The sequence below is a fragment of the Urocampus carinirostris genome, chromosome 10 (assembly GCF_059441175.1).
Source record: "Urocampus carinirostris isolate Australia breed hairy pipefish chromosome 10, RoL_Ucar_1.0, whole genome shotgun sequence".
Taxonomy (NCBI): domain Eukaryota; kingdom Metazoa; phylum Chordata; class Actinopteri; order Syngnathiformes; family Syngnathidae; genus Urocampus; species Urocampus carinirostris.
The window spans coordinates 26,383,115-26,394,591 of NC_142358.1; the positions used below are offsets into that span (position 1 = coordinate 26,383,115).

At 39.7% G+C, this 11,477-nt stretch overlaps 1 protein-coding gene and 1 pseudogene across 1 annotated transcript in view; one reads left to right on the forward strand and one right to left on the reverse strand.

Annotated features, from left to right (window-relative positions):
- chrd (chordin) overlaps positions 1 to 11,477 on the reverse strand; it is a 45,331-nt gene that overhangs the window by 3,404 nt on the left and 30,450 nt on the right. The window contains exons 11-19 of the mRNA XM_088345210.1: positions 9,309 to 9,415; positions 7,675 to 7,954; positions 7,349 to 7,593; positions 6,827 to 6,940; positions 6,156 to 6,347; positions 5,949 to 6,042; positions 4,605 to 4,661; positions 4,371 to 4,474; positions 984 to 1,247 (exon numbers count right to left, since the gene is read on the reverse strand). Coding sequence (XP_088201336.1) covers positions 984 to 1,247; positions 4,371 to 4,474; positions 4,605 to 4,661; positions 5,949 to 6,042; positions 6,156 to 6,347; positions 6,827 to 6,940; positions 7,349 to 7,593; positions 7,675 to 7,954; positions 9,309 to 9,415 — 1,457 coding nt within the window. The remainder of the gene's footprint in view (positions 1 to 983; positions 1,248 to 4,370; positions 4,475 to 4,604; positions 4,662 to 5,948; positions 6,043 to 6,155; positions 6,348 to 6,826; positions 6,941 to 7,348; positions 7,594 to 7,674; positions 7,955 to 9,308; positions 9,416 to 11,477) is intronic.
- Positions 1,787 to 1,929, forward strand: LOC148358504 (U2 spliceosomal RNA; annotated as a pseudogene).

Genomic DNA, 11,477 nt, shown 5'->3' on the forward strand with positions numbered 1-11,477 from the left:
TAATATTACGTTACTTGGTTTTAATAAAAAAATGGAGGAATATATCTCAAAATTGAAAGGGTTTTCCAAATTGTACTTAGAGCACTGAAGATTCTACAAGCAAACTATTGATGCTTATATTTAAATGGGGCAAGCACGGGGGGCGCAGTGGTTAGCGCGTGTGCGGCACAGTTCTAAGGTCTTGGGAACCTCCTGTGTGGGTTCAAATCCAGCTACCGGACTTCCTGTATGTTCTCCCCGTGCTTGCGTGGGTTTCCCCTGGGCTCTCCGGTTTCCACCCACATTCCAAAGACATGCATTTCAGGTGGATTGGCCGGTCCAAATTGTCCCTAGGTGTGAATGAGCGAGCGAGTTGTCTGTCCCTGTGTGCCCTGCGATTGGCTGGCAACCAGTTCAGGGTGTCCCCTGCCCGATGATTGCTGGAATGGGCTCCAGCACCCCCGCGACCCTACTGAGGATAACCAGTGCAGCTAATGAGATGAGATGAGATATTTAAATGGAGCGGCCCATTGACTTAATTTATATATAGAGGTAATATAATAACATTATAAATTATATTTTTTCTATGCTACATGTATATTTTTTATGGAAATAATGCTGGTTGTTAAACAAATCATGTTAAATGTTGCCAATCAAACAATGAATAAACAGTATAGTAGGTTTATTTATTTGGAGATTGACTGTGCCTTGCACCACATGAACCTCAATGTCGCTGGTATAGGACAATGCCATCAAATTCACAATCAAACAGTGACAGGTCCAATAATAAAATATTTCATTTTTTTCAATTCAGTTTTCTCTTTATTTATGTATTATTTTAAAGTCAGGTGTCATGAATATATGAATTAAACCTGCTTTTGGCCAAGTATTTTGTGGGTGTGATAAGTTTTACCAAGATGCCTGGTGCATACAACTGTACAGAATATGTTGCATTAAGATCAAGCATGCAAATTTATTATTAGCTGTGTAGTAGTAAAACTTACGTCACACCAGCAGTTGATGCACTTCATCTCTCCTACCAACGGGACCCACGGATGCCAGTTATCGCTGTTCTGGTAATAGTTCTTGCCAAATTTGCAGTGTCTGGGCCCGTCGGCCTGCATCATGTCAACGTGTTCCAGGTCGCTTGGCGTCTTCTCCTCCTCCGGACACTCTTTACAGCAGTCGGATGGATTTCGCCTTACCGGATGACTGCACGTCAATGCCGGACATGTCACTTTCTCGCAGTGTACTTCACCCGTTGAACCCTGGTAGAAGTAAATGTCATTTAGAAATCAAAGATAAATTCTTGTGTACCTGTGTTGCCCTTAAGGCAATCATTTTTCTTTAATGAATAACTGTACTGTATGTGTTCAAAGTATGGTAAAACAGTGGTCCACAACCTTTTTTGTTCCACTGACCGGTTTAATGTCTAAATAATCTCTCAGAGCCCAGCCAAAGGATAACATTAGTAGTAATAATGATAGTAACAATAATAACAATAAGCTGAAAACCATTGTGTAATCACTAGACCAATACAGATCCAGATGATAGGAAAAGGCATTATATTGTTTATCATCATCACACTATTTTCCCCACGGTACCAGAATGTTGTAACTGAACTTCTTCACATAATGCTCCATTACAACATTGTACAACATGGCACCGTGAGTAAGAATAGTCTGATATTTAATAAAATCTAAAACATTTTCCTTTGTCATCTACAACTCTAATGGTCTAGTAGTTAGGATTCATCGCTCTCATACCGACTGTGGTTCTAAGATTGTCTACTACCCCAACTTAAACCATAGCCTTGGTTTTAAACCCCAATTTAAGAGTCCCGACTCCTAGGCTTTGATTTTTGCATTCTGGAGATGGAATAAGAGCTTGCTCTGTCCACTCCACGCATCGGCCCGGTATTGCAGTACCTCCGGGAACGGTGCATTCGCAATGATCGCAGCAAGGCTTTAGGGCTAGGACCTTAGCTTGGCCTTTTGGCTGAGAGTAAGTGTCCCGGCTCCTAGGCTTTGTAGCGTATTATGAACTGACCGATAACGGATAATGGATAATGAATAACGAAGATAGCTAAATAACCCTTAAACCCCCCCCCCCTCTCATCACCCCAATCCGGGTTCGATTCCCTTTGCATCCAATGTTGAGCAAATGTGGTCAGCTGTATTTTTTGACTGATCAATCATTGCTCAAGTACAAACAAATGCTACTGTAAAAAAATCTACAGGAATTAATACAACGTAAACAAAATATAAGGCTTTATTTTTCTTTTTTGTGCGGCTTGGTACCAACCGACCAATAGCCCTGTACCAGACCACGACTCGATGGTTCCTGAGCACTATGGTACAAGGCTAAAAATTGTTGTAATTTAATCAAAAAGTATTTTACATAAATATTTGATGTTACTTTAAGCTATTGTTTAGAAAATATAGTGGAATAATATTACTTCAAAACTTATGCTTTGGTCGACTTGACGGTTGAATGCCAAATTTGTCTCCATTTAAGTTGAAGGATTAACAGGGAAATGCTTTTTCACTGTAGCATTATCAATGTGACATCGGGATAAACCATCTGAAAGAAGAAATTTAAGCCTCAATAACATGGTCCCTACCCCTTTTTTGTGGGTTAACTCGTTCTCATATCAGTGCCTTTACGAAGGATATTTAATCCCACTTTTTTTCAGACTGATATCAATATTGAAACCCAAATCACAAGGAGCAATTGATACCGATGATAAATGAGATATTTTGTACATGAAGTTCCCTTTCTTATGCAAAAATATGACTGACATGTGTCTGCTTGAACACCCACTCGAAAGCATCCAAAACTGGTATCGTCAACCATCAGGAGCAAACAAGATTATTAAGGATTCCTCACATAGGCCATGGTGGCCACTTTGAAGAATTGTCCCCTAATAGGTGCTAGATTCCCTTAAAACAAGCACAAACCAGCTCAGAGAAGGTTTCTTCAGCTGGGTCATCACCACCCTAAGTAAGCACAGAAGATTGTCCAAACTATATATATTGTCTATATAATTGATTACGGGTATTCATAGCTTATTTAATGGCTTATTTTGGAAATTATGTCACTGCTAAATGTTATTGCATTTATCATTATGCTATTGTTAAGATGCACTTGGAACTGGGGCTTGGCAACCTTTTTTTTGTCGCGGCCCCTCTTTGGTTAAAAAAATCGAAAAAGGGCCGGGAAGAAAAACATAATGGATTTTAATTTTTTTGGGGGTTCTGATACCTTGGCATTACATCGGGGAAAATATATTGTAGGCCTATCTCTATTTAAAAAAAATATTATTCACATTTTTTTCCATTCCATTCAGGCAAAAAATAGATACATTTAAAAGAAAAAAATGTTTATATTTTTTAATATAGCAGAAAAAATGTGCATTTTTGAAAAAACGAACATGCAGACATTTACAAGTATATGTCTATTAATGAACAATTTAATCAAATTGGTTTTGAAACACTCAGAATTCAAGTATTTGAAAAATATGCATAGAAAAACTCCAAATGCAATACAGTTAGCTCATATGTTTTTTTCATTTATTAAATTTGATAAATAATTTCAAAATAAAATAAATACATGATCAAAATTGTGAGTACCAGTAAAGAAAATTATATCCAAATGTTAATGTTGGGGACTCTTGGGACCAGAGTGGCACCAGAACAGCATATGTTCATTATTATAACTTGTATTTACCATTCCATATATACTATTATTATATTCTTTTATATTTTTGTTTGCCAGGTCGGATGAAAACGCTTGGCGGGGCACATGCAGCCTGCGGGCCGTAGTTTGTCCACCCCTGACTTCGAACTTAGGCCACTCCCTTGTAAACATTTTGGCTTATTTGTTCAGATATTCTATTTATCTTAAGTTTCTTTTTTAGGTCATAATTGTTTATCCTTGAGTGTCATGTAAAATCCCCTTGTAAACCATATTCACCACGTTGTTATCAATGATAATAAAGACAATTCCATTTCTAATGAGACCTTGAAAAAGGTTTCATCAAGCCTAGTACTCGTTCACGACTACTTAAAAGGATAAGCATATTTGCGACATTCAGCAATTGTTTTTAAAAATATCACCCAAAGGCCAGATAAGGTCCATATCTTCATGATAACAGGTAACCAACTCCTTACTGCATTTTGTGTATTTACAGTTCCCAGTTCATTTCCTTTTTTCTGCATTTCAGCTCAGACTGCTGTTTCTGAGAAATTGCTCATTGCATTTTCACCATTGACTCAGCTAAATAAGAGAGACAAGTATTCGGGCCTGTTTCTTGGGAGCTAACACAAGTTAAATGAGCCATTAGGGGCCTTGCAAAGTAAAGCCAGATGTCAGTGCCGGTGCATGAATACCTTGCAAGTGCAGACGGCACATTTAATGTAACCGAAGGGAGGTACAAAAGGATGCCATGTCGTTCCAGGGGCGTGCATCTTCTGGTCTCCCTCAAAATAACAACCTAAGAGAAAGACATTGGACTGTTATATTGATGACAGCTGGCAGGAAAATAACCAGCAAATGATTTGCAGCATATACTCGCAGACACATGACACAAACAAATTCCAGATGAGAGGAGGAAAAACACCCACCTTCAGGATTTTCTTCCACTAATTCTGGAGCTTTTGTGTCCTTTGTGTCCTTTCTCTCTGGGTGGCAAAAAATGATTTGACACATAAATGATGATAGCATGCCCAAAGTACCACGAAAGTTACAGTTACTGTTGGTAAAAAAAATACAATAACCTACAGCGTAAGAGATATTCGAAATTTTGTTGCATACACAGTATAACAGTCTGTCGTAAGGTATCACGACCAGGCCAATTAGTAGGCACATCTTTGTTATATTTTTTTCTGCTACTCGGGTAAATTTAAGTACATTTATACAGAGGTGGCGCCACCATATAGTGTGGACCCATGGTAAGCTGAATCTGAACAACCAGGGGAGGGCGGATCGGTCCAAATATCGATATCATCAATACTTAACATGATTGATACTATTTGCCCCAGGTTTGACACTTCACTCTACCAATTTCTTCAAAGCGCAGCCTCTCTGCGCAGATCGCAGATAGCGCACCCCACTCTGTCTCTCTCGCTTAGCACCCTGTGCCACTCTAAGTCTATGCCTGAGTGAATGGCGTTTAGCCCTTTCCCCTACCTGGCCAATAGCTGGCCTGCTTAGAGTATTTGGGGAGCCAAATCAATCCACCCAACAACCCATACCAAAAGCTAAAAATGACGGAGACAAACAGGAAGCGCAGCACAGTGTCGACTTACTTGGTCCTATATTAATACAACACTATAAATTTGCATAAGCACATGAAAAAAAACGTACCCTATAGAAAGCAGCGAAATGCAATCAAAATTTAAACATGTTACTGTTGTGAACAAAATCTGTTGCCAACATTGTCACGATTGCAACAGGGCAAAAAAAAAGGCTTCTTGCTTTAAGCAGAGAACCAAAGGTTGGGAATGAGAACCGAATGAAACTTGATTTACGCTACTAATTTTATGTTTCGTATTTTAGTTTTCTTTTTGACATTGTGAGAAAGTATTTATATTTTCGTAACACAGATCCTTTTGGTTGGTGTCTTTTGACTTCAGTTTTGAAACAGTTTTAATAGACATCTCAAAATTTTTAATTTTATACTGTTACTTTATTGTATTTGTTTGATAACTGTATTGTACGTGTTAGATAAAATGTGACCCATTTTAATGCCTAAAATCTCTGTGCTCTGTTCATTGTAAATATCAACCAAGTCAAAGAGAGGCCGGACATTTCAAAACAAAAAGGATCAGTATCAGATCTGTATCGATACTATCCTGTAGTTACTTGGATTGGATCGATACTAAAATTCTAAGTATCAGCCACCCCTTTTACGTACGGCCTTTTCTGGCATGATTCTCAATTATCAACATAATGAAACTAGAATTTACCATCACAGATGGGGCAGCATGTATCATCAGGCTGGAGAGTATGGGCACAGGTCAACACCGGGCAGATCACTGGATCACAGATCACAGTTCGCTTCTAAAAATCAGAAAAACAGGACCTCCTTTTGGTTAGGACAACATTTGGAGGTTTTTCCTTGTGGAATTAACTCACTAGATTACCAATAAGTATGAGTATTTATTTTTATTTACCTGGCAGCTGCAAGAAAAACATTTATCATAATTGGGAGTCCAGCTGGATCCGTGGGCATGGTACTGGTTCTCAAAGGAGCATGTGTGAGGGTCTTTCTTAAGCACTTCGGGATCCTTGACAAAAAGATCGTCAAACTCCGCCTCGTCGACGTCCCCTTTAGTCCCAGACTCGCAGTTGTTGGGCACATGGACCTGACGAATGACGATATAGTCAATTCGGAGGAACGAGAATGAAGTAAGATTTGTTTGTAGGTGGGCTGCGTTCTTTTTTCCTAAATTGAGCTTTTCAATTTACATGTGATTTCTATTTCGTGTTTAATTTGTGAATAGAATCACTGAAATATTTGTTTTAAATGGATATGATAAAAATACCCATTTTCTATACATAGGCAAGGCACAGATAGACATATTTTGCACTTGAATATAGCAAAATGATCTACCCTAGGTTGTATCAGAAAATCATGCTTGTTTCAAAAATATGTCTACCTATTCCATTAAGAAATAAAGCAAAAACTAGGGGAACCAGGTTGGGTAGCATGAGCTGCTATAGTCATGATGTGATACAGTCACTAAGTCACCATAAAGGAAAACTGTAAATGAATATAGCGCAAACCATGATAAATATAGTCGTACATGAAGAATAAATGGACAAGAAGGCTATATTCACTTACCCGCCCGCGAATTTCTCCCCTTGGGTTCAGCTTGGTAGTGACCTGGATGAAGGCTGTTCCCAGGTCCAAGTGCTGCAGCAATTCTGCACTGATGTCCTTCAAAACTCCCTGAGCCTGGAAAAAATGATTTGGATTTTGCCTTTTCTTTTATGTGTCGGGACGAAGCAGCACTTGCTGCAAGATTGTTAAGTTAGTAGACACTCAAAATAAGAGAAGACATCAAATTATGTTGAACTTGCAAGGGGAACCAGGAGAGGAGCTTTCAGATAAGAGAATTGCAGACCGTCCTAAAGCCCTCCCCTGAGAACCCTTTTTTTTATAAGATTTTCGAGGTGACAAAAAACTGATCAGCACTGACGGGTGTGGAAATCGACAAACACCAACATGATTGGCCAATAACGACAATGATGTAATAGTGAAAACAACAGTGCACAATAGTTGTCGAAATAAGGAACAGGGATCCGATGAAATCTTGAATTTGTCCAATATAAAAAACAGAATAGACTTATCAGATGTTCTTACCCGCGAACCAGCGAATCCGGTCAGCAGCCTCTTATGGTTGACGCTGCTGGTGTCGTCCATCTCCCCGATCTCAACCATGCCGTGCAGGTGAGCGTTTACTGTTAGGTCGTCTCCCTTGCTCAGACCCGCCACTACGATTTCATAATGGAGATGACAGTACTTGTCCACAGACACCCAGGCGTGCCCAGAAGCTCCGGTTCTAATTGGGGGTGACACAAAGTTGCCAGCAAGAGGTGTTGGCAATTCTGTGTCGAAACAAGAAACAAACATGAGACACACGGCCGATTTCTCGAACATCTCTGATTTGGTCGACCGACGATCCTCACCATGCCTCGGGGCATCCAGACCACTAAAGGGCAGTGCTTTGATCTGGCCCCTGAGTTCCCCTTCCTGGTTTTGAGCTGTAGCCACGTTGATGAAGAGCTCGTTCTGCAGCAGCATGTGAATATTTCGAGCCTCCAAACGACTCCAGCTGCCAACTGCCTTTCCTGTTGACTTGTTATACTCCGGCGTCAAGTCGTAGAGTACTGAGCGCTTATTTCGCCGCCGTGGCTTCAGCTCAATAGTCAGACCGACCATGTCTCCAGTTAAGCCTGCAACTTGAATCTGAAAATATAGCAGATGAATGGAATTTGTATTAAAACTGCAACAATTTATTTGTTTTGCCTAAAAGATCCCATCAAAATAAACATTAGTTTTGCTGTGTAATATTAAAAAATAGATTAAAACATACCAAATGTTATGGATTGGTTTGTCCAAAAAAAAGGTTGAACATCTTTGGGTTAACAGAATCTGCACGTACAGTGTTCTCTTTACATACGAGCTGCTCAAGATACAAAAAATTCAAGATGCGAGATGTTTTTTGGGCAAATAACCTGATTGACTTCAAGACGGTTCACCACCAGCACCAGCTTGTCACAGTTAGAACGTGCATTTTTCGCCATACAGAGTAGATCCCGCACTCTTGTGTTTTGTTTTGTTTTAATCACGGGCAAGACGTGGGAAAGAAATCTGCCAGGTAGGCAAGACCCTCCCCACTTCTTCGGCGTGGGGCTTTAAAGTAATTTTGTTATCATTGTATTTTTTTTCTTTTTAATTTTTGATTGCTATTTGAATGTACTTTTAGTGATCAGGAAGATGTGTTTTTATAGATATGTGTAATGATTACCGATGTGATTCACCTGTGCCCGCCCATTTGGCGCCAACAGCCGCGGGTTCTGATTGCCTCCCTGTCACCATTTGAACCCTGTCCTGTCAATCCCTTGTTGTCAGTCCATCTGCGAATCTCCATGTATACTAGGGAAGCCTTTTTCGACCCTGACTCCCACCTGTCCCGTTTTTGCTCCCGTTTGTCTCCGGCTTACGACCCCTTTTTGTTCCCGATTACGTCTACTCTCCCGTTCTGGCTTACGACTCGTTTCCGATCCGGACCACGTCTTGCTTTCCCAGTCCCGGCTACCGACCAGTTTTCCGCCCCTGACCCCGCCATCGCTTGCTACAGAAGATCTACATCCGTGTTCGGATCATAATCCGAGTACAAGAACGACTTGCTTTCCGCGCCCAGCGAACACCAGATCGTGGGCGCAGTCCTTCCTCTCTCTTTCAATAAAACTTGTGTTAAACGTCACGCAAGTGGGTCAGGTTTCCGTTCTGGTCCTGACAAATTATGTGGGTTGATTTGGATGCTTTTTGGAGGCCGGCAACGGATTAATTGTTTTTCACTTTTTTCATATCCGAAAATTCGACTCATATTCAAGAAATGCTAGATACGCGAACGAACAAATCTAGTTTGTTGAGGTATCACTGTATTCTGGAAATTGTTGGAGATGGAATGACATGAATTGAATGCAATACAAAACCGAAGTTGCAGGTCGAAAAAAGGGGAACACAAAATATGAATAACAAGTTGTTCCTCAAACTACAACCAATGACATGTGTTCCAAATTGAACATATCCATACCTGATAATCCAGCGTGCCATTATCGTGGAGGTTTAAGATAGCGGAACCCGTTCCTCCGGTTTTCCCAGGAGTCAGTGTATCACCACTGGACAGAACGCTTTGAATGGCTGAACCACACACAAAGTGACTTTGATCAAAATCTGTGTTATTATACTCATATTACATTTTTCGAACGAAGTAATCTTCCTTTAAAACTCAGACATCATGCAAAATGAGGCAATTGGTCATTCTCAAAGAGTGGTCAGTGATACTCACCCAGTGCTAGCGTGCTCATATCCGATGTACTCTGCACATATTTCTATACCTATGATAACCTTCACGACATCTAATCTAAAATCAGACCTCACAGAATACTAGGTCAGAACCTCTCATCGTATTTTGTCTGACGCGTTCACAAAAGCAGACGCGAGGTAAAGTCTTGGTATGAGGTAACTCTTGCTCTATGCAGCAAGCTTAAAAGGATTGCATGGAATTAAGAGCATTAGAGGGGGATAATGATGGATGGAAATGAAAAAAAGGACAGGAAAATGTTGAATGAACGAGACCAGCGTTAAACTGGATGACAAAAAGAAGAAGAAAAAACTTAGGTTAGAACAAAAAGGTGGTTTTGGGTTGAAAATTTTCAGACATTACATCCCAACACTATCAAAGACAAGTAGTGTCAGGCCCCCTTCATGCCAACCTTAGCTGTGACTGTTTGGGGTGGTACCTGGAAAGCTATTTTGACTGCTATGCACTGTTTATAATACATCATTGTGACCACCAGCCAATATAGTTGCTATAATTTTCACACACTTGCTTTTCTAACCTACGAGATAAAATTAAAAAGGGGCTGAGGAGTACCTTTATAACTGATTGGAATTTTTGCATATCGAGGGTTTGTGCAGTCCTCCCCTGTTCTTTCAAGTGCAAAATTCAATAATGTCGTCCCTTCTTATTTTGAGTGTCTTATAAACTATAAACCAGTGGTGGCGAACACGCGGCTTGAGAGCGGCATGCGGCTCTTGGCCAATAAGAATGCGGCTCTTTGCCTCATCATATTTTCTATATACTGTGGCTCTTTGCCTCATTTCATTTTTAGTTTTTTTCCCCTCTTGAAACAAACTTGAATCCATCAGAGTATATAATAAAATAAATAATATTTTAAAATTAACTTGGCAGATTTTTTTTTTTTTATGCTGCTCCGGACACATAACTGACGGCCAATCGTCTGCGTAGGTTACGTCTAATGCGGGTCAGTGCGTGGTGTGGCTCTTTGACTGTCACGGTTAAAAATTTCGGCTCTTTGTGTCAAACTTGTTCACCGCCCCTCTTATAAACGTGTCAGTTATTTTGAAAAAAAAAAAAAAAAATCATGTTCCTGTTCTATTTCTGAAGAATTCATTGAGGATTTCACCTATATTCTCTATTTACCGACCAATCACAGGGAACATATCTTCACAGTCAGTTGAATAAAAGGAAATATGGTTTTGTTCTTCATTATTTAGATTGTCCCTTATTAGTTTTTTTTAAAGTTTAAAAGTTCTCTAAATTGGCCAACATTTGATGTAATACATAAGTTTTATTCTGTTTTTAATATTGGAGAAATTCAAAGGAGAGTCCATATTCTGATTAATATTGCGCATTGTTTTTCGTTTTTTTGACTATTACATCAATGTTGTTATCGGCTAATCATGTTTCTGTTCTTTGATTTCCACACCCTTCAAGGATAATCTATTTTTAGTAGCCTTTGAAGATTTATTAAAAAAAGGGGGCAGGGAATACAAATAATTGAATACAATTTATTAAGTTAATAAAAAGTAGGAAAGATGACACTAATAGATAAGTAAGTAAATAAAATAAGTATTAATGACAAACCTTGACAGAGTAAACTATGAACACAATACCAACATGAAATTGATAACATATAGGTGTGAATGAGCGAGCGAGTTGTCTGTCCCTGTGTGCCCTGCGATTGGCTGGCAACCAGTTCAGGGTGTCCCCTGCCCACTGCCCGATGATTGCCGGGATGGGCTCCAGCAACCCCGCAACCCTACTGAGGAAAAGCGGTGCAGCTAATGAGATGAGATGAGATGATTTATGTAGACATCATACCTGTCAACCTATACGTTTTTGCCGTACAAAGTACGTTTATTATGCATTTTAAGATGTGTACGCCGTACAAGAAAA